Source organism: Leptonotus elevatus, chromosome 2 (assembly GCF_054856555.1).
Source record: "Leptonotus elevatus isolate MCC_2025b chromosome 2, RoL_Lele_1.0, whole genome shotgun sequence".
Lineage (NCBI taxonomy): Eukaryota > Metazoa > Chordata > Actinopteri > Syngnathiformes > Syngnathidae > Leptonotus > Leptonotus elevatus.
In genome coordinates this window covers 33776855-33799167 of record NC_141240.1, presented here as the reverse complement: position 1 = coordinate 33799167, position 22313 = coordinate 33776855, and the positions used below count along the sequence as shown (strand labels likewise).

The 22313-nt window shown below is 44.5% G+C and overlaps 3 protein-coding genes across 3 annotated transcripts; 2 read left to right on the top strand and 1 right to left on the bottom strand.

Annotated features, from left to right (window-relative positions):
- The first annotated feature begins 217 nt into the window (after positions 1 to 217).
- LOC147179726 (protein FAM110A-like) lies at positions 218 to 4791 on the top strand. The gene is made up of 3 exons (XM_086069132.1): positions 218 to 364; positions 1973 to 2538; positions 3536 to 4791. The coding sequence occupies exons 2-3, from the start codon at positions 2080 to 2082 to the stop codon at positions 4199 to 4201; spliced, it is 1125 nt and encodes a 374-aa protein (XP_085925258.1). The 5' UTR covers positions 218 to 364; positions 1973 to 2079; the 3' UTR covers positions 4202 to 4791.
- A 2818-nt stretch (positions 4792 to 7609) lies between these two features.
- On the top strand, positions 7610 to 13932 carry fkbp1aa (FKBP prolyl isomerase 1Aa). Its single transcript, XM_086068702.1, has 5 exons — positions 7610 to 7760; positions 7874 to 7921; positions 11623 to 11735; positions 11807 to 11983; positions 13204 to 13932. Exons 1-4 carry the CDS (start codon positions 7724 to 7726, stop codon positions 11936 to 11938), a joined length of 330 nt encoding a protein of 109 aa, XP_085924828.1. The 5' UTR covers positions 7610 to 7723; the 3' UTR covers positions 11939 to 11983; positions 13204 to 13932.
- snpha (syntaphilin a) lies at positions 13837 to 19965 on the bottom strand. Its single transcript, XM_086068701.1, has 5 exons — positions 19698 to 19965; positions 18564 to 18656; positions 18356 to 18487; positions 17723 to 17872; positions 13837 to 16420 (listed from the first exon to the last, which is right to left on the bottom strand). Exons 2-5 carry the CDS (start codon positions 18611 to 18613, stop codon positions 15349 to 15351), a joined length of 1404 nt encoding a protein of 467 aa, XP_085924827.1. The 5' UTR covers positions 18614 to 18656; positions 19698 to 19965; the 3' UTR covers positions 13837 to 15348.
- Between the last annotated feature and the right edge of the window lie 2348 nt (positions 19966 to 22313).

The window sequence follows — 22313 nt, the reverse complement described above, 5'->3', positions numbered from 1 at the left end:
AATACTGCTTCATATTGACACTTATTTTCCTTGCATATTTGTTTCTTTCCCGCTTCTTCAAGCATACAAAAAAACAACTTAAAACCAGCCATAAATCATTGAAAGGAGGGTTTACAGTTTGAGTTGGAGGCGCTTGAACTGAAGGCAGGTAACTGACGCTCTTTTTTCCGGGTTTCATTTGGGATGGACCAATCAGCAAAAAGTGGGCGGTGCCTGAGCCAACACACTGCAGTTGTCGCGCAGGTCAGACTGGTGGCGTTGCTCCAAATGTTTGATGCCGTCGTTTCTGTTTAGTGTGGACAGCTCGCAAGACGACAGCACGAACGCCGGTGAAAACGAAACGAGAACTTTTTTTTACGTCCAGGTGAGGACTTCAATCTTATTTATCAAACAAACTCTCTCTCGTCATTTGTTTTTTTGGCGTCGGAGGAATTGTTGAGTTGCTGAGGGCAAGCCTGGCCATGCCCCGAGTCTACAATACCGTCAATGTAGGACGTTTGTTGTTGTTGTAAAATCCGTCGTTTAGTTTATATGTCGTTATGTGTAGGCCAGCCCTGGCTATTTGCTTCCTTTGTTTGTCTCTTGACGTGTAAACTCTTTTTTTTATGGCCGACTTTACTTGTCGTGTGAGACACCGAAGAAAGAGATAGCGCGATAGTTCTAGTGTAGAAGTGAATGGAAAAGTGTAAAAAAATGTCACTGTGTTAAAAGTCAAACGGCTCCCGCAGAGGATCTGGCATGGCAACAATGTGCAGAATGTGAGTGGCAAGGAGCGGTTGGATTGCTTTGAAAGCACACTGGGCATCTGAAGATGGGAAGCACCTATGCTGTGTTCACCTTGTCAGCCGGAGAGGCTTCAGGTGTGCGTGCTTATTTTTGTGTCCCCGCAACATAATCAGATGGCGAAAGTATTGACATTCTTGACTTGAGTGCGCGTGCAGATAAAAAAAAAAAAAGACTAGCTAAAGTGGAAGGATTGATTGAGCTGACTTAGTGGAAATTCAGACGTTGATCAATGAGGGGACTCGCTAATTGATCTTGGGTCAATTCATGGAACTCGGCATTCCAAGTAAACAAGGTGAAGCAGCGTTTAATTGTAGGTGAAGCACGTTGAGTGTACCTTGTGTATGAAATGCGCTACATCAAAAATCTTTGTTGCGTTTTCTGTTGCTCAGATAAATCATGCTGATGTGCGATTATCATTAGCTTATACGGCCAATGGCAATGCAGGGATCTTTGTTAATAACTTAGAAAAATGATCCATGTCTTCAAATCAATGAATATTATAACGTAATTAAAGGAAATTTGTTTAAATGTGTTTAAGGCCTTTGCATTAACTAGTAGGCCTACCGAAGAATATGATATATTAGAATTAGGGGTGTGCCAAAAAAATCTATTTTTATTTAGTACGATAACGAATCGATTTTAAATGTCCCAAAATCGATTTTAATTAAATTATTTTAATTAAAAATATATATTACTGTCTTGCCTTTGTCTGTCTTTATTTAGAGCGCTGTTCGTGTTGTACCCAGTTTGGCCACTGAGGGGCAGTGTGGTTCCACGCGGTCTAATACACTGTTAAGTTGTAGCCACATTAGAGAGTAGAAGGAAAAAGTCACAATCAAGTTATTCATATAAATAAAAGGGTTGTTTTCAGCGTGGAGCCGTTCTTTTGAGTGATAAAAGTACCACGAGTAGCGCGCTAATTAGCATTAGCGAGTCAGACTGGAGTAGATAATTACATCTATAGATTGAAGCAAAAATCATTGTCAATCAAATCATTTAGAATAAAAAAAATCGTTCTTAATCAAAAATCGATTCTGAATCGAATCGCAGACCCAAAAATCGGAATCGCATCGTGAGACATTCAAAGATTCCCACCCCTAATTAGAATATATATTATGGATATTTTCTAAATGTCTTTCAACTGCTCGTTTTCATTTCTTGGCTTGATTTGGTCTCTCTTGCGCAGATCATCAAGAAAACAGAGCTGGCAATGAACCAGCCCAACAAAAAGAGGAAAACCTCACTCGACCTCTAAAGCCAATTGCAGCTTGTAATCGGGAAAGCAGATCCAAAATGCCGGCGGAGGCCGTCCAGCAGCCGGCGCGGCCCGCCGCATCGGCGACCTTTCCCCGCCTGCGGCCCAAGGGCCCGGTGGGTCCCGAATTCTACCGGCAAAGTCCGCCCTCGGCCGTCCGACCCAAGCAGAGCGCCGTGGAGAGGCTGGAAGCGGACAAGGCCAAGTACGTCAAGAGTCAGGTGGCGCTGTCCAAGCGGCAGCCGCTCAGACCTCCCAACGTGCGCAAACCTCTGCTCAGTGCCGTCGCCACCACGCTCAGGCCCGCCAAGAAGACGCCCGGCCCGCCCAAGAGCAAGCAGGACGCCGTCCAGTTGGACCTGGAACACCTGAGCAGCCTGATCAGCGACGTCAGCGTTGCAAGCGCGTCGTCCGTTGACGCCTCCCCTCTGCTGACTCCGCAGAAAAAGGACCTGCCAGAACTGCCGTCCCATCCTCACTCCGGCAGTCCCGCCAAGGTGACTCAGCTCAACTTTTAAAACGTATAACGGCTCCCTTTACGTTTGGCATTTCTTCATTTTATTTGTTCTTGTTTGACACGTCGCGTGAAGCTGGTCGTAGATGAGATGGCGTTTCCTCGGGTCAATAAAAAAAATGCTTGAAAAGGTCATAAAATGGGTTTTGCTCAAATTAAGACCTTAAATGACATTAAGAAGCGTTAAATACGATCTGGAGAGGCATTAAAAATGTAAGTGCTTGTTCATGCTTTATTTTACAAACAACTTTGTATAAAGGTGTTACTGTAACACAATTTAGCAATAATTAACTCATTCACTCCCAGACATTTTCACAGAAGCAATCCCCTTCGCTCCCGGCTGTTTTACTGGATTTTGACAGATTTTGCAAGGCCCACATAATATTGTGCTCTCTTCTTTCATCAAGAAAAAAAGTATATTTGTATCGGTTAAAAAAAGGGCCCAAATTTGGCAAAAAAAAGTTTTAGCGATTAGAGGGGGTGGGTTTTGAAGAGTGTCGAAAAAAGGAAAATTTGGGCGACGGAAACGGGTTTCAGGGAATAACCGCTGGCAAGACCGGATACACGTCGCACTTTCTCAATATTCGCCAAAAGAAGAACAGATGGAAACGGACAGAAGTCGCATCTCCATTTTTGCACATTTTCAGTAAATTCGCTTTAAAAATTCGAACCAATTGGCTGGCAAACTTTCAATGGCATATGACAAATTTTGCTAAGCAAACGCCAGCTCCTGATTGGTGGACAGTTTCTGCGGAAGTGTTAGAAGAGTTAGATTCCCGCGTGTTGTCTGCATATGCTAATTTGGCCGTGCGAACCCACGTTCCGGATTGGTGGGCTGGAATTCACGCTCGCTCCTGGTTGGCTGCTGGCCGAGGCTTCCTTGAGCTTTAAATGCTGTTTACAAACAACAACGGGAAAAATGTCGGACAGCCTTCAACTATGGAATTCATGCAATTAATTACGATAATTGTAATCGCTAGGTGAGACTGAAGGCGACCCAGGTGGAAAGTCCGGGATCTCAGACGGCGGGGGCGGTGCGCCGAGTGGACGTCATACCCCAAGCCAGCCCGGCGAGGACCTCACGCAGGCCGCCACTCTTCATCCGACAGCCGCTTCAGCCGCTCCCGTTGCACCCGCGCTTTCCGCTCCACCCGGTCATTTCGCACCTCCTCCTCCGTGCAAAGGCCACGCCGTCTCCCCTGAAACCTGTCGCCGCCGCACCCAAACTGGAGAACCCTCCTACGTCTCCGTTTCCCGTCTTCCTGGACTTGCCCCCTCCCTCCCCGGCGCTCACCCCTCTATCGGGCTCCCCCCGCATCAGGAAACGTCCGTCTCTGACCCGCTCCAAATCGGACATGAGCGAGCAGTTTTCCCGAGCCGGGACGGAGCTGGAGCGCTTCTTCAACCTGTGCGGCTTGGACCCGGCGGAACTGCAGGAGTTTTCCGGCTCGGCTTCCGACATGGTGTCCCTGGCCCGCTTCCGCAGCGTCAGCGCCCCGGGCTCGGAGTGCGGCGCTTCCGGCGGGCGGGACGACGACGACGGTGGGGACGAGGAGGCCGACGAGCGCGTTCCCTACGGCGTCTCGGTCATTGAGAGGAACGCACGGGTGATCAAGTGGCTTTACGGGCTGCGGCAGGCCAAGTGAACGCCAACAAATTTCCACGAGGATTGTCGGAAATTTTACTGTTTTTTTATTTTTATTTTTGTTGACAGAAAATTCCGGGGACATGTCGAAAGTGTCAAAATCCCGAAATGGAAGAGTAAGGCGGCCATTTTAGGGGTGGGAGGGCCTGCTCAAGGCTTTATTTGTGATTTTTGTTGATCACCGCCCAGTGGACATTAAAATACCAGCGGACAAAAGTTCAAAGTCATCGTCGGCTACTGTTTTATTTCCTCACGCCGAGCTTGTGAATGGCATTAAAATGCTTTCAGTTATCTTTTGTTTCTGTCATGAAGCACAGCTGATTGTTTCCTGGTGGTCATTAATGTGCATAACGAGCTATCACCTGTGACAGTTTATTTATACACTTGTAATTTACTGATCGCTTATTTGGACAATGGTGTTCTAAGTGGTCCTTTTTTTTTTTTATCTGATCAGTCCTGGTCATGTTGAGTTTTTTTTTTTTTTCAAATGTTGTATGTGCAGGATTCAAACTGCCAAACAGTTGCAATGATAGTTTAGTGCGTCAGTGTTGAGTTTTACATTGGTAAGTTGTGAAATAAACAGTTGAACTCTGAAAATGCAATCCTGTTTTCCCGAGATATTCTCAAACTCGTGATCATTTCATCACGTGAAGATGTGGGCCGAGTAAAAGTACACCTGAAGAGTTGTCCAACCACATTCAAGACTCGAGAACAAGCGCAGGTGCCAAATAACCTTTGTGTTGGGGCCAAGCGCGTCTGGTTGGCAAGAGTTCGCGGTGAAGTTCGGGTGCAGGGGCACATTCTTAATTTAAAAACAAAAATGATAATTGTGTTCTCTCCACTCTCAAATTCTTATGGGTGTGTCTGCTGAACATGGCCTGCTCAACACCGCGACATGGATCAATGATGCTACATCGGTTAGCATCTTTCTTGCGTCTACACAAAATTAAAAGATATATATATATATATATATATATATATATATATATATATATATATATCCCACCTGCTCGTTGCAGGGCTTTTCCACGCCGTAACAATGAGGCACTCTAATGCGACTACGCCAGTGGACTATGGGATGCATTAGGCGATTTATCCATCAGTGTGCGTCATGCACATGCGGCCCGTTTTAGCAACACCCAAAAAAAGAAACAGAAAAATTAATGTTGAAAAAAGTTTGATGTATTATCTGTCTCAGTCTGGACATTTTTAGAATGTTCTTCCAACATAAGATGTATTTGGTAACAAATCTCTCAATTCGCTTGACAGACTCTTTCAGGTCAGATTCCCGAAAAATGTGCAGCACTCGTCACGCCACCGATTACGGTGCCTCGTTGCTGGCAGTTGTTGCCACGGCAACTGTTAAAAGAAAACGGCTCGATGTTTTCCTTTGAGTGTATCATCAGTGTCACAATTTTCCAAATGAGTCTCTGAGCGTGTTCCTTTCTGGAAAGAGAACAGTGCCGACTGCAACGCTTGCCAAGCCCCAAAACTTTTGGTGCCACCCTCACAAAAACGTTGACCATTCTCCAAAAGTAGAATGTACCACACAGTCTGTCTGATACTGCCCCCAGCTGGACAAGGCGGGTACACAAGACGGAGCAGCTCGATGGCCATTAAACTGATGTAAAATGTGTTCACAGTTTCATCCTTGTAAAATTCCACTTCCTGTTTAAAGCTGCTGTTGCTCGATCATCAGGCTTGGTCTTGGTGTCGTGATGTCGGAACATAAACGGCTGTTGAAAGCGGAACGGAGATAATAATGGGGGGGGGGGGGGGGGGGGACAGCGAAAAAAGTGTGTCCAGAATCAAGATGGCAGATTAAAATTTAAAAAAAGACCAAAATGACTTATTTGGCTTCCTATCTTTATCTTTAACGGTCCAAATGCTTGTTTTCAGTGTTTTGATGTTATGTGACCTGACAGACACACTGCTTAAAATTATTGTGCTTGACTAATTCTTTTCTTTTCTTAACAATGCCGTCTGATATGTCCTGTGGATTTACGCTGCCTTGTGTTATGTCATGAATTTTCGGGGGTACGTCTTCTTCTTTTTTTTTCTTTAAAAGTGCAGGCCCTTTCCCAAAATATCGATTGGACTTAGTTCTGACTGACTTGTAACATATTATTTAGCAGATAAGCTAACAACTAGCCTAACTTCATCCGCTCCACCTCCTTTCTTCTTTGTGAAATCCCCTTGATGTGCTGAGGCACACTGCTGCCTCTCACAGGCCAATCGGGGGTACTTGCGCCAGACTTACGTTTTATAACCTGGCAAGATGGATAATGTGAATCACTCAAAGGAGTTCTACACAATATCAACGTGGGACTGCTCCAGTGTGATTTGGTCGGGAAAGGCGGGACATTTAGTACAATACTTCAAGCTGATTGGGCAATACGTTAACTAGTACAGTCTACCAAACTTTTGTTTTGACCAATCACAGCAGCAGATGAAAATATTGTCGTCGTAGTTAAAAGAAAAAAAAAGAAGCACGAACATCTTTACCGGCTAAAAATGCTTGAAGCACCTCTTGCTGTTAGTGCTCTTTGTTCAGGATGAAAACTGTGAGCAAATTCTGTGAGAACAGTTAATTGAAAATGAAAATCAGCGGGCTCGGGTCACAAGATGGATTCTTGAAGGTGTGTGAACTCACAAATCCTGTGAGAATTCATCTTGCAGGCAAGGTTACTGAAAAGAGATGAACATTGGAAATTGGAATGACTCACATTGGTTGAGAAATATTCAAGGAAGTAAATTTGTCAAACGTGTGCACTGGTTTGGGAAGGTTGTGGATTCGTTAAAACGGAAGTGAGTGTAAAGCGTTCCCTCGTTTTCGGCTGGGGTTAGGTTCCAAAAAATGAACCCGCAATAAATGAAATCCGCGAAGTAGTTTGCTTTATGTTTTACATTTATTATAAACACTTTAAGGCTCTAACAAACCCTCACCACACAGTTTATACACTTTTCTCATTGAGGCATTTACATTTTCTCACATTTCTCTGTTGCTTAAACATTCTCAATGTTCAAACCTTCATAAATATTATAAATTAGATACATTACTGTAAAAAAAATAAAATGCATGCAAAATTGCACAAAAAAAATCCGCAGGATAGCGAGGCAGCAAAAAGTGAACCGCGTTATAACGAGGGAACACTGTAATGTGGAAAAAATAGTTCCCACGCAGTGTTTAGCTGAAAATTTGGAAGTCGAAAAATGATTTGAAGAAATTGTGAAATATGGAAGCCTGTGTGGGTCAATCTGAGCCGCGGGGTGTCCGGGGTGGCCCTGTGGATATGCTGCCATTCATCCCACTTGGTGTAAATGAACTCCCATTGAGCGCTTTTCCTCACTAAGTTTCTCTGAGCCCCGCCATGTCCTTTTTTTTTTTTTTAATGTAGTTCTCAGGTTGTGTGCGCGCGCGTGCGTGTTCCGCACGTATGGGGCTGGCCAGCAGCGTGCCTCCCCCCGCTTCCGCTTTCCGCACGGTGGTGGACCCTGAACGGCTGCGTGAGGACTCGCGAAGATGGGAGTGCAAATTGAAACCACCAAGGAAGGCGACGGTGGGTCGAGCTCGCCTCGTCTGTTTTTCGAAACGGTTCGTTTTTGGTTGTTGAGGTCCGTACCAACGGTGCTGCTGTTTCGTGTGTGTGCGTGTGTGCGTGCGTGCGTGCAGGGCAGACGTTTCCAAAGAAGGGGCAACGCGTCGTGGTGCACTATATCGGTGAGTACAACAGCGTCAAACTTCACCATTCAAGCCTTTTTTTTTCCTTCCTCACACCATTGTTTGCTTTGGTGGATGTCCATTTGTCGCGAACTGGGCTGTTTGTTTCCTTTTTATCTGGAATGGTGGGAATTTCCTCTTTTCCTTTGGCTAGTGGTCAAGCGCTAAGTCATTCTGCGTCCCAAACACTCACCAAAGCAAACTATTAGTTTTTAATGTCTTTTTAACGCTAGCACGTTTAATCGACACTGACATTTTTTTTAACGGTTTGGGTGAGTTAGCTGGAGCTTATCTTTCTTTCTTCTTTTTTTTTGCCACCCGGGCCCCTTCAAGCTAGGCGGCTAACTTGAGCTAATCGGCTAACTAGCTGCATCCCTCCCCTCCCCTCCCCAAATAAATCTATTTTGTCAAACTTGTTCTCAGAGGGGCTGATAGAACCGTGTAACCATGTCAGTGTGTAATCAGCGAGAACGTAACGTCAAAAGGGGATCTTGAATAAAAATTCGGAGGGGTCCGTTTGCCAGATGTTTCAATTTGCGCAGCCGAGCCGTCAATTAAGATCAAAATGGTACGTTTAAATGTCCTTTTTATTTGTGACTACAATACAGTGTTTTTGTTGTTCATTAAAGAAAAGAGAGAAATTTGTTTAATTACGTGAAACAATTTTGGTCTCACTAAAATACAACAATACATGAGCATGAATGAATAAATGTACTTGATTCCAAAATTGAAGGGGATATTTTTTTTTACCGGCAGCTCGCCACCAAGCGCTATTTTGCCGTGAATTGCACGTAAACTTACAAGAACAATTCTGCGTCAATGAATATGTACAAGCTCATGGCATTGGTCACCCTGAAAGTGCCGGTTCGAATCCCGTTCTATGCACCTTGCAACCAGTCAGAGTGTTAAACGATCCCTTTTTGTTTCACATATTTATGGAAGAATTAAGCAGTTATTTACTTTTACACATTCAAAGAAGTAGAAGGCGCCTTTGCTGCATTTGAAAAGATGCAAAAATATCCACTAAAACGTGACAATCACACCAGATGTACATTTCACTACAAATTGTATTTTGATGTCTGCAAGCGCAAAAAGAAAAAAAGCTGGCATTCAAACACTGTGAAGTAAATCAGCAAGGACATCTCGAGCCAAAATAGTAACACTGAACGGGTAAATTAAGCAGAACTTGAGTCATTGAAACAGTAAAGTTAAAAAAAAAAACTGTTTACCTTGGTGTAACGTAGAGGTGCGCCAAAAAATTGATTCTCATTGAGTACAATTCAGAATGTCCCAAAATCGATTTTATTTAAATTATTTTATACTGTCTTGCCTTTGTCTGTGTGTGCCTTTATTTGGAGCGCTGTTCATGTTGTAACCAGTTTGGCCACTGAGGGGCAGTGTGGTTCCACGCGGTCTAATACACTGTTAAGTTGTAGCCACATTAGAGAGTAGAAAGAAAAAGTCACAATCAAGTTATTCCAATAAAAGTTGTTCTTTTCATTGTGGGGCCGTTCTTTTGAGTGATAAAAGTATCGCGAGTAGCGCGCTAATTAGCATTAGCGAGTCAGACTGGAGTAGATCATTACAATTCCTTGCACATCTATAGATTGAAGCAAAAATCATTGTCAAGCAAATCATAAAAAAATCGTTCTTAACTCTTTGACTGCCATAAACGTTATAAAACGTTTAGCATAAACCTAGGGAAGGGCGCCGAGGACGTTAAAAGACGTCCCCTATGTTTTTTTTGTTTTTTTTCAAAAACGGGTGCAGGAAAGCCTTGGGCAGCTGTGCTGAAAGTATCAGGCAGATATGATTAGTCAAAGACTCGTTTTGGCCCCTAGAGGGCAGCGATGACTCTCTTTGCACAAGGTTGGATGGGCCGCCCACCGTGGGCGTCAGTAGAAGACGTGAGGCGGAGCTAGAGTGTTGAGGAGACAATGGCTGATCCAAGCCACAATGGCTTGACCAAGCAACCGGTTACAAGCAGCTCAGCTTGAGCATTTTTTTCAAAGACGGAAAGCATCAATCAATACTAAAAAGCGCATTGATGTCAACGATGATGATGACAACGAGCTCTACGCCAAAGTTGGAAGCTTTGGCGTGACTGTTATGAACACGTAGTAAGCCTCACGGCTAAGCGCGGCTAGCGCGGCTAGCGCTGCTAAGGCCGGAAAACGCGCACAATAGCCGGCCGGGTACTTCTACACAATCGGACATTCGATCGGGCGATGGAGAGTTGGCATCGACCAATGCAGATTGATGATGATGATGAAGATGACTCCGAGCTCTACGCCAACGTGACTGTTATGAACACGTAGTAAGCCTCACCGGCTTAGCGCGGCTAGCGCTGCTAAGGCCGGAAAACGCGCACAATAGCCGGCCGGGTACTTCTGCACAAGCGGACATTCGATCGGGCGATGGAGAGTTGGCATCGACCAATGCAGATTGATGATGATGATGATGATGACTGCGAGTTTGACGCCAAAGTTGGAAGCCTGGACGTGTTTACGATCACGTAGTAAGCCTCACCGGCTAGCGCTGCTAAGGCCGGAAAACGCGGAGCTGCACAAGCGGACATTCGATCGGACAATGAAGAGTACCCCGAGTCCAATGCATATTCATCGGAGGAGCGGGTACAGTCTGATCACGGAGAAGACACTGTTTCTGGACTACGATGCCACCATGAATGGAGTGGATAAAATGGATCAGAACATCTCCCACCACCCGGTATAGCAACCGAAGGACACGGGGAAGCGAGACGTAACGAAACCGTAACGTAACCGTAGCATGATCCTGATATTAGACTTGATGACACACTGCAGTATATACTTGCTATTCCCCGGAAAAAAACGGCCTGCAAGAAAGTGGCGCACGCGAAGAGGCAATCTTGTGCAAATGCTGTTGCGTCTCTTTGCACGCAGGAGAGTGTTACAAAAAGAAAAACTGTCGTTGAAACATCCACATATTTGTAAATAGCACCACAGTTGCACACATTTGTAAATAGTTTGCCAAATTGTTGTCAAATTGTTACACTGTTGAATGTAAATAAACGTATTTTGCTATCAAAAAACACTTTTTCATTCTTGGTGGTAGTGTTTTATAGAAGTAAAGCACTATTTAGGTGTTTGTGGCATCATTCATGGACAAAAAGAAGTGTCAAATTCACTAGAATGCATGAAATAATATCGTTTCACTAAAAGCTTGATTTCTCCGTATTTTGGTCCAAAACAGGCGAAATTGGGTCAAACTAACCATTTTCTATTGTTGATTACTAAAGAACGGAATAAGGTAGAAACAAACTCTTTTTTTCTGATGAAAGATGAAAGTCCAATCTTTCATTTGGTAGTACGTGTGTTTCCATAGTCCAAACAGAACATTTTCTGTGGACCTTGAAAATCAGTCAAAATGCTTAAATCGGCTGGCACTGGCGGCATCCCTTTTCTGAAAACGTCTGGCAGTCAAAGAGTTAATCAAAAATCGATTCCGAATCGAATCGCAGGCCCAAAAATCAGAATCTAATCGTATCGTGAGACATTCAAAGATTCCCTCCCCTAGTGTAAGGTCTTGGCAAGTGCAATTGACAAATTCCTTTGTGACTGAAACGATGCAAAATGTCGCTGACGTCAAATTGTGGCGAAACCGTATGGCACCTGTGTTGTTTTTGGTCCGAGTGTGATGTGCAACACCCTCCTTGTGGTCAGGAACGCTGGAAGACGGGAAAGTGTTTGACTCGTCCAGGGGCCGAGGGAAGCCGTTCAAGTTCAAGATAGGACACCAGGAGGTCATCCGCGGCTGGGAAGAAGGCGTCGCTCAGGTGAGGAGCGGGACGCAGCGGGTCCTTTCTCCCGCTCAAACCCGCACGTAACCTCCCGCCGCGGTCCGCAGATGAGCGTCGGCCAGCGGGCCAAGCTGATCTGCTCGCCGGACTACGCGTACGGCAGCAAGGGCCACCCGGGCGTCATCCCCCCCAACGCCACGCTCACCTTCGACGTGGAGCTGCTGGGGCTGGAGGCCTGAAGCATCGCCGCCGCTGCTTTGTTTCCTTCCGCTCAACTTGCCAGGGTGAGACTTGAGCGCAATCCCACACCGGCAAAATTCACACTCCCAAAAATGTTTGCGTTTGTATTCGTTCCGAGTAACATCAATATCGTATGACTGTGGATGTGAAGTTAAGTGGTGTCAAACATACGGCCCGCGGGCTAGAAGCGGACCATTGGGGTTTTTCAATCTGGCCCGTTTGGATTGAGGACACATTTGCTGCCATTTTGCAGTTTCTCTATTTTCAAAAATTCTTTCATTCCCGACTGCATAATCACGAGACGGGGATTGCCAGTGGACATTTTTGGGAACAAGTTGAAGTGGCCATTCCAATCAGACTCGGCGTTTTTGCACGCAATCTTGCTACTATTGGTGTACTGAATTAGCAAAACGGCTTTTGCTAAAAATAGGATCCCAAATCGAGGCGGTTTCTTTATGTATTCAAGTTAAGCGAGCTTAGTAAGTGGCAACGCAAGATGGCCGCTAGTTGCTTCACTTCTTGCTACGGCCAGTATTGAGTCCGTGGCCAAACTTGAATATGCTGATTTTTTGGGGGGTAGCAGGTTGTATAATGCTTGTCACTTAAAATTAGACTGACGGACACGGGAAAAAAATCTGTTGCATTTGCATAAAAAAAGTATGGACCTTTTAAAGTAGCACTTAAGAACTTTTCAACCTTAATAAAATATTTTCATAACTCTTGTGATGAAACGACTTCAAACTAGTTGAACGGTACCTTTGCCATAGCCTGAGGGGGTCTGTATCCTTTTTACTGGCACTAAACAACTTTGAGGAAGATGGTAGGAGCACTGCCACACAAAAAACTACAAATGTGCTGACTGCTTTATGGCATACGTCACTTTGTCAATTTGACCTGCGTCAGCAAAAAAAAAATGACGCAGTCCGCTTGTCCTCATGGAAAATGTGGTCTTCCTTCAGGCATAACATTACCGCTTTTGTCCATATGGCGCCGCCATAATCAACATAAACTGAAAGTTCCTTAGTGTTGCTTTAAGTTTGAAAATCTCACCGCACGCCACCAAACAAAATGCATGTCAATTATTTACTTTATGCCTTCTAATAGAAGATCTCTTACAGTATTTGGTCTGTCTGTCATTATAAGTCGCTGATGGACAAGTCATGTTTTGTTATTTGCTATCAATTTTCAAAAAAAATCTGACCAATCAAATGACAATTTTTTTTTTTTTACACGCTGTAACGTGCTGCTGTTGTTTTGACGGCAGGTCAAATCCTATCATGGGAACATGGAAGAAACTCCAGACGACTCCTGCATAGGACCTACTATGTTGATACCTTCACTTGTCTACTCTCACTTGTCCACTTTACATTTGCATACCATCTCTTTTGACCTTTGACCTTCTACTCGGTCCTAGCTCATCCCAGCCTACCTATTTTAGACATGCTGCAATGTGTTTTCATGTTTTGGTTTTATGACATTTTCAACATCACCTTTTCTTTTTTTGTACAAGTACGGAATCGGTCTCATTCACCGCGTTTCTGCGACGATAGTCTTAATTAATCATGCGTTTTTCTTCAAAAAGAATTGTGACGTGGAGCTGTTTGCACGAACGGCCGCGGCGCTTAGTCATCGGGCGACATTACGCGAGGATGTCTCATCACTCGCGTAACGTTGAATCAAGCACACGAGCGGAGCCGCCTCCAGCCCGCCACAATTGTTGCCAGCGGCATTTGTTTATGAGCGCCCGATGATTTTAGTGCTCAGACACTCACAGGTGGACGTTGTTTTTTTGTTTTGTTTTTCACGTCTCGATGGTTGCTTGTAAAACAAAACGTGGGGGGAAAAAAAGCTTGTGGTAAAAGGTTTGTTGCATGAAAATTTCCCCCCATGAGGCACCTTGCGATTTGTGATTGCGTTTATTTCAAGGAGTTGTGTTACAAGCTCTGGATGTTACAGTCTGTTCCTTACTCTTCACAATAAAAGAGTACAGTCAGTACAAGTCTCATTGCTTGGTTGGAATATAACAGATGAGATTTAAGGAGGAATCGTACATTTGCGGGTTAATACTGTACATTTAAATCCTTTCAACCAAAAAAAAGATTCAGTTTTTTGTGCAGTTCAATACTTCTGAAAACCAAAATATTTTTGTTTCTTCTGTACATCACTTCTTACGTGGTTAGGATTTGCTAAACAACTACACAAAAAAAAAACTATCACTAATGTGACTGAGTGTCAAACTCGATCCTCTGTTTTCCTAACTCGCAGATTCATTCCATAAATATTCAAAAGTAGAACCAAGACGTTATCTTAAAAATGTTTTCAACGAAACCATTCACGGCTCACAAGATCTTGAATAACTTTCATTCCACACACACGTTGGTCAAGTATTTCCATGGCAAAAGACGTTAGCCCCTCCTCCTACGCTTTATCGCCCACTAATCCCTGTAATTTCTGCAAGTATATTATATATAATCTATAAACAAATGCTCCCACTGGAAATGACATTAGCAAGAAAATACATAGCAAACAATCATTTGTCTTTACAAAAATGAAATGGTAGACAACAGCAAAGCCCCCCAAAATCAAACAAATCTGACCAAAATCTAGAAAAGGGGTCTCAAAAGTCAAACGGACACTGTGACGTTGCGCAAAATGGCAGCTCAGCAAATGCCGAAGAAGAAAAAAAAAGAATAAATAAAATGTATTAGAAATAGGATAAAATGTACCTAAAAATATTTGAAAACAAACTTCCAAAAGATAAAATGCAAATTTAAATTCAATACAACTGAACTGAAAGCTGCAGCACGCGTGTCCAGAAGAAAGTTTGGACTGAAAATTCAAGTCAACCATGCCAGACAAGACAATGAAATACATGAAATGGTTTTTGCAACACATCTCAGACATGAGTTGCTTTCAAGAGCACCGCTGTTCTGTATTGGTGTCAAGCTGTTTTCACCAGTTTCAATTTGTTAATAAAATAGGGAAAGCTTAGTAGTGTTAATTTATGTGTGTGTGGGGGGGGATAATAAAATAATTTGACTATATTAGCACATAGGGTGCTTTCACTATACAGTGATGATATGAAGCAACACAAATGGAAAAATAATGTCACAATTCTTACAGACGTATTCTTTATCCTTACTGTCTGACGAGTTATGACGTCTTCGCTGTCTCCATGAATATCGTAGGTCCGTATTACATGCTGGCTGGAACGGATTCATGGCATTTCCACTCATTTCAATGGCAAATAGAGATTTGAGATACGAAGTGCTGCGAGTTGCGATCGGGCCTGGTCACCTGCAAATAGCGGCAGTCCACTGTAAGTTGAGAAATATTTTTCTCAGTGTGCAAATAAGTAACTCTGGAAAATCACACTAGTTTTTGGGAGTATTTGGGTTGAGATGCTAAGTCAGATGGGAGTTCCATTCACGCTGGCCGGTCCGCATCCCGGGCCGGCCCCTCTCTGACGGAGCGAGTGCAGGGCCACGGCGCAGCACCCTCTCAGCAGGGAGCCGATATGATAGACGGGCGCGATGTCCCGAGGCGCCCCGCGACACAGCCACGCCACGGTCGGAACCACCGGCACCGCCAAAGCCAACAGATCCACCAGGAAGTACGGACTCCAGTGGCACCTCGGAAACGACTCGTCGTTTCCCGCTTCCTCCTTGGCGTCCTCCTCGGTCTCCAGGACGACGACTTCCTGCCTGAGGGTTTCCCCGGGGTGGGGTTGGCCAACGTGGGGCAACTCCAGAGGAGACGGAGGAGGTAAAGCCGCGGAAAAGGCGACAGGCTGCGCCGACGCCACCGAAATGACGCTCAGCTCCTCCGCGGCGCTTTCGTCACGGGAAAGCCAGGTCCTGGTCGGGCTGCAGGCCTGCGAGCGCACCGCCGGCTTCCTCCCCGCCGGATCGCTCGGGACCGGGTCGGCGGGCACAGCGGAGGCCGAGGCGACGGGTTCCGGGGGCTCCTCCTGAGGTAAGTGCAGGAACAAGTGATGATGAGGGAGGTAGCAGCTCCCGCCCAGAGAGTGGCAGGAGTGCGAGACGGACACGGCGGCGCTCCCTCGGCACAGCCGGTCACAGGCGGAGAAGGGGGGCGCCGCCCCCTCCTGCCGAGGCAGCCGCTCTGTGAGGAGCGCGGCGTCCAGCAGCAGGTGGCGCGGCGCTCGGCCGGACTCTGCCTGGGGGGCCTCGGCGCTAAGGTGCCTGCTGCGGGTCAAAGTGCTGGCAGGTGAGCAGCCGCAGGAGCGAGATCGCCCAACGGGCCTCGGGTCCTGGGACCGGGCGTATGGCTTGTGGTCGTGGTCTTGCTCCCGAACACCCAGATTGGGCCTGACGGACTCCACCACTTCTTGGAGGTGCTGAATTTCCTTGCGGGCCTCCTTGAGGGCCAACTGGGCCTCCACGCGGTGGCATTCCTCTTGGATCCAGTCTTCTTGCATCCTGTACAGCTGAGTCCTCAACTCATCTATTTCGTAGTTCCTGTGGCGAAAGCCAAGAAAATGCATTATTTTCATCCATCTTATTCCAAAACCAGGACATTATTTCAAAGTGCCAGTTGTGAAAATTGGTGACTGGTTTGGTCCTTAAATTGACATTCAGTGATCCCTTGCGCCATCTAGTGGTGAACTAATAATTTATTCATTTAATAAAACGACTGTTTATGTCAATAGTATGCAAAAAAATGAGTTGCATCGATAAACATATATTTTTTTGTAATGTAATCGTAGGTCTAGTAATCACTAATTATATTACATGGCTGTAGTCTCACCTTACTAGATGTCATGGTGGGCGTGAGTGGTTGAGGGATGATTGACCCAAATGCAGGAAAGGACAGCAGTGAGACAAGACTGAAGAGCAAAATGTGGAACTTAAATGAAAAACAGGACAAAAGGTGAACAGACAACCATGAATGGATGGGCGTGGATGGGTAACTGGACAGGTTTTTGTGACTGGACTGGACTTTTGCGCAGCCTCCTTAGCTTGCTTATGCAGCAAAATATTTTGCTTCTTTATTCCCACCTTCAACAAGCGGTGTTGTACTTGAATCACCCGCCATTGTCACTTCTTCTGTGTTCGTCTTTTTCATGTTGTTTTGATACACGCAAAGCCATATTCTGTAGATTGCAACAAAAAAAAAAAATAGAAAAAAAAGTGTCCGTCTTCTTCGCTGATTCTTCTTCTACGCTTTCCGTTAATTCCCCGTGGCTGCGCTACAGCGCCACTCCAGACTTGGCATATACATGACAGCCGTTAAACGTCCTCAGCGTCTTCTTTTGGACACACGCAAGTCTTGAAATGCTTCTGTGTGTACGAGATTGGTTTGAGGAACGAAGCCGGCTTTGCTTCCGTCTGGACGGGGCCTTTACTCCCGCTAGCCGCTCTTGTTAGCGGCTCCGGCAAATTCCGGCTCGCTCGGTCTTTTGCCGTCGCTTGCCGGCCTTCATAACGTCTGCCAAGTCGCCGTCGCCCGCCGAGATGCTCATTTGCTCGCGCAAAATAAGAATTGGTCCTAGGCTTGCGAAATGTGGTCTCTCTGAGCCACTGTAATGTGCGTGCTCCTGTGTGATTCTAATGCTATTCTTTGACCACTAGATGGCGCTAGGGACTACACACTGGGTCTTTAACAGCCGTCAGAAAATTGTGGATAATGTTGATCATTGTTTCCCAAAGTAAAAGCGGATGTTTGCAAATGTCTCATTTTGATTCAACACAAAGAAAAAATTCTGAGGATTTAGACAATTTGAAGTTAAAGTCTCTAAATGATGAATTGATAAGATTGACCTGTGTTGTAATCTCTCCACGTTGTCCCTCAGTCTGGCTCGCAGGTGACGTATGCACACCTCTTTCTGCTGCAGGGGTGTGAGGTACTGTTCCGGAGCGGGAGGCTTGATCCCGTGGTTGTCACTACACACGGCATGCTTTGCTTGCCGCCTGAGGGGGGGAAAAAAAACACACCAGGTGAAATTTGTTGAAAATTGAATTGAAACTCTGAAAGTATGGACACTTTAACTCCTTATCGCTGCTAAACATCACAAAAAATATTTTGGGAAACTTCTATATGTGTTCGAGAACATGTGAGAGATGACATTTTATGAAAAATTCTGTTAAGGTCATGTGATCCACAATTCAAGGCACAATTATAGGTCAAAAGGTTACTAAAATATGCACCAATCTTCTAAACGATTGCAGATCCTTGTTGAATTCCATTAGCAACAAAATACCCATTGGTGAACAGTGAGCCAGTAGTTAGTGAGATGGAAGGCAGCCACGCCCCCTTTGCCCCAAAATGTCAACATTCGGCAGGCCATAGCTCCCAAACATAGGTTGCGATTGACCTAAAATTAGAGATGTAAGTGTTGTTCCATGATTATCAACAAATACACAAAGAAACACTTTGGATGAGCATCTTCGTACCTCGGCGTGCTAGGGTACATCCGAGGTGTGAGGCTTCCCTCTGTCGTCTTGACCTTCAGCGGATAGTTGCTGGTGTTGGACATGCCAGGATGGGTGCATCGTCCGCTGCTGCCACTTGTTCCCGCTGAGCGTCTTGACGTGAAAACAACAACAACAACATTGAGTGTCCTCAACATTATTTGTAAAAGCAAGTGGGACGTGACCGTACCTGCGTTGTCCTAATGAAGGCTTCCTGCTTGGGGTGAGAGTTAAGGACATGCTGCCTTTAGTGAGGGAGGCCCAGAGTCCTTCTAGCTTAACTCTGAAAAGGAGCAAATGCATTTGAATTGATTGCACAACACTTTAATGTATGGATTTGCATCTTATTGTTTTGTGTAGCCTTGCTTTATTTTGCAAAGACAGTGGGCAATGACAATTTCATTATAAAAAAACAAACATTTTACAAAGTAATAGTGCTTCAATGAGTTTGGAGCATTGAATTGGCTCAAAGCTAAAGTATAGGGAGGAGTGATTGGTTTGTTTTATTGGCACTTTTCTAAAATGATACACGATTGATTGCAAATTGTTTTGCTTGCGGTTCTTATTTGGAAATGCTTGATCAAAAAACGGTGATTCTCAACCAGGGTGCCATTGGAGATCATCAGGGGTGTTGAGAAAATGGTCAAAATGTCACCTAATTGGTCTGCAAATGATTCAGTATTGTTTACAAATATCTTTGTCCATCTATCTATGCCACTACTGTATGCCAGCAGCGTACAATCCATTGCTCTTCCACTAGATGGCAAAATATAAAGTCAACTTGTTTGGATTAATACAATACAATAGAATAAGGCATGGCTTTTTATTCAATTAAACAGACCCTAATTATGTTGTGAGCAAATAGAGACGAGGCCATATTTAGAGTAGTATTCCTACTTTTTTGGTGACATTTTTGTTTGTTGGGGTGCCCTAGCTAAGATGTTTCTCCTGTCACATAGACGTCATATGTCGCACAGTAGAAGTTAAGAAACGCTGATCACAATTGCCGTCATCGCTATATGAGCAGCAGCAGCAGCATCAGCATCCACCGACTAACAGGTGGTCGCTGCGTTCATGGCGAGAAATACGCAAGCGTGTTACGTAAGCGTGCGCGTGATTGTGAATGCGGAGGCGAGCAGCTGGCACACCAAAAAAAAGTGCACCAAAAGCGGCGATTAGGTTCAACATCCTGGAATGGAATCGCCATTAAGTCGTGAAACACAGCAGCGAGGACGTAGCACAAAAGTGAGAAAAGGGTAAAAGGCTGACTAATAAGTCCCGCAGAGGTGTCCTACAAAGCGGTTTGCGTAGTAGCGTGTCTCACCGTGTCAGAAGCGTCGGACCCGAGCGTGCGGCTCACATGGACCGCGACGACGACGACACCGAGGCTGCGGCTGGCTCGTCGCTGGCAGCGGGGCGAGAAGACGAAGCAGGCGATGCGGATCCGAGCGCATCCTGCAGCCATGAAGGGCTCACATCGAGTGCGCCCACTGCGACGTCAATGCCTCTTAAAGAGACAGCAGGGGGGGGACGAGACGAGAGCGCAGAGGACAGCGCATGAGATGAGATGGTCACAATCACAACCCAAATGGTCTCACACATACTCGTGTACACTCAAATACTAAAGTAGTACAGTAATCAATTCATTATTTGCGGGTAATATTCACAGATGGCACGTTGCCCGTGAGAGTGGGGAGTCCATTGGTTTACTGAAAAGCGCACTTGATAAATCTTCACAAATCACAATCTTATCTAAGACACAAGGATAGCGTTTGCCCCGGAGACGGGCAGCAGTCAGTCACCCTTGAGCCCAACATGTCTCGTAGCAGTCATACCACACTGGCGGCTAACTTGTCTAACTGGGCTCGAGTTGAGCATTTATTCTTTCTCCGGTACAGCTCATATATGATTTAACTGGAAAAATTGCTTCAGTAGTGTGTGAACGCATTTGTGTGTATCGCAGTGTTTCAGTAGTGCGAAGTTTTTAGTGGTGTGTGAGAGTTTCAGGAATGGAATTTTTTATGTGTGTGCATGTGCGTGAGAGCCTTTTTTTTTGTTGCAGTTTAGTGCGTGTCGCCATGGAAGTAAATCTGTGCCATCACACTTTGAATTTCTAACTCAAGATTTTTTTTCAGCCTTGGATTTGAAACACTGATATTTTTTCAGAATCAAATATCTAATTCTGAGTGTTATCACACACAGAAATATATTTTCATGTCTCTGTGTCTGTTTTTCAGTAAAGCTTGTGGTGTTTCAGTATTGTGTGAGAGTATTTCAGGAATGAGTGTTATAATGTGTGAGGGCAGTTCAGCTGCAGGTGAGGGAGATCGGATGATGGACTGTTTCAGTTGTGAGTGAGTGTAAGAGAGAGAATTTTTTTCTGGGCTGATATCGATATTAGTCGTGAAGTAGGCCGGTAATCGATATTTACAGTCGATGTTCGTTTGTGGTAAATGGAAACATTGACATCAAAATTTAAAAAACAAACTTCAAGACTTGGTTTGCCTTTACGTATGGTCATTACACAAGTTTCGGATTTGCGACATGTCTTATGACAATGGACATTTTTATTTTAAAATTCTAGCAAAAAGTGCAGTGAGTTCATCCCATGTTCTTCATCAAACACTTCTACAAATAAATAGCTCCCTAAAATTTTTAACAATAAAGTTTTCCAAAATTGTATATATATATATAAACTCAAACAAAGAAGGCGTAGAGGTCCCAGCACTGAAAATGTAAATAAACAGCTTCCTAAAGTTGACCCACTTTAAAAATTGACCATCGGATAAAAAAGAAAAGGAAAAAAAAGGCCAATACCGATATGCATCAAAATACCAGATATGTGCACTGGTCGTCGGCCTATCCCTATCTGAGTGTGTGAGGATTGTGAGTGTTCTATTTAGTGTGAACATCTCAGTAGTGTTTGAGTGTGTTTTGTTTCAATGAAATGACGTGACTTTGCTGAAGCTGCACTCACCTGACCTGGCTGCAGGCGTCGTGCGTTGAGTTCCCACTCAAGGGACAGTGTGAATCGGAGTGAATAGTTGTCTGGCAAACAGTCGAGTATGTAGTCCGCCTTTGGTCTGACGCCAACTGGCATAGGCTCCTTTCTCCAGTTGAGAATGGATGGATAGATTTGAACAAAAATCTTCCCAGAAGAGTGAAAGGTGACCAGCAGGTTGACGTGTCCATACAGTATATGGATTAAACACATTATTAAGGTTATTTGTATATATTTTAAAACATGTGGTCATGTGCTCAGACGCGTTTGTGTTCATTATATGTACAATAGAGCGCACCAGCATGTGTGTCAATATTTTACCACGGGTGGAGGATAATTTGTTGTAATTAGTGGTGCTACCACCACTAGTAATTGTAAATATGCTTTATTAGTATACAATACAACATCATTATGTAATATCAACTGGGATTGATGCCAGCATTTCTGCAACTCTTGTGAGGCTAAGCGTTTCAGAGGCTGGCTGGCTGGATATTAATTTAGCTAACATTTGTTTAATTTATCATAGTTATGGAAAGGGGAAACAAAACCTAACTTTTTTTTTATGCCAGAATATGTTGTATGGTCCCCAGTAATGTAAATACAGTACTCTGATTATTATTGTGTTAGTGTAATAAGAATTAACCAGACTAATTCAGGGGGTCACCATTTTGGGCAATATTGCCCTCTGCTATTGATCAAAATTTTGGTCACAATGTTTTGATTAGTGGTTGCACATACAATAGAGTTTTGAAATGAACATTTTGGGGGTTAGTTCAGTCCTTCTCAAATAGGGGTGCCAGGCTTTTTTTTTTTTGTAGCCTAGTAGCATAACATGTAATTGCACATCCACTCCAGTAGGTGACAGTGGCACTCTCGATGTCATAAAGGAGTGGTGTACTCAATTTCATAGACAAATGATATTATTTATAGTCATGGTGG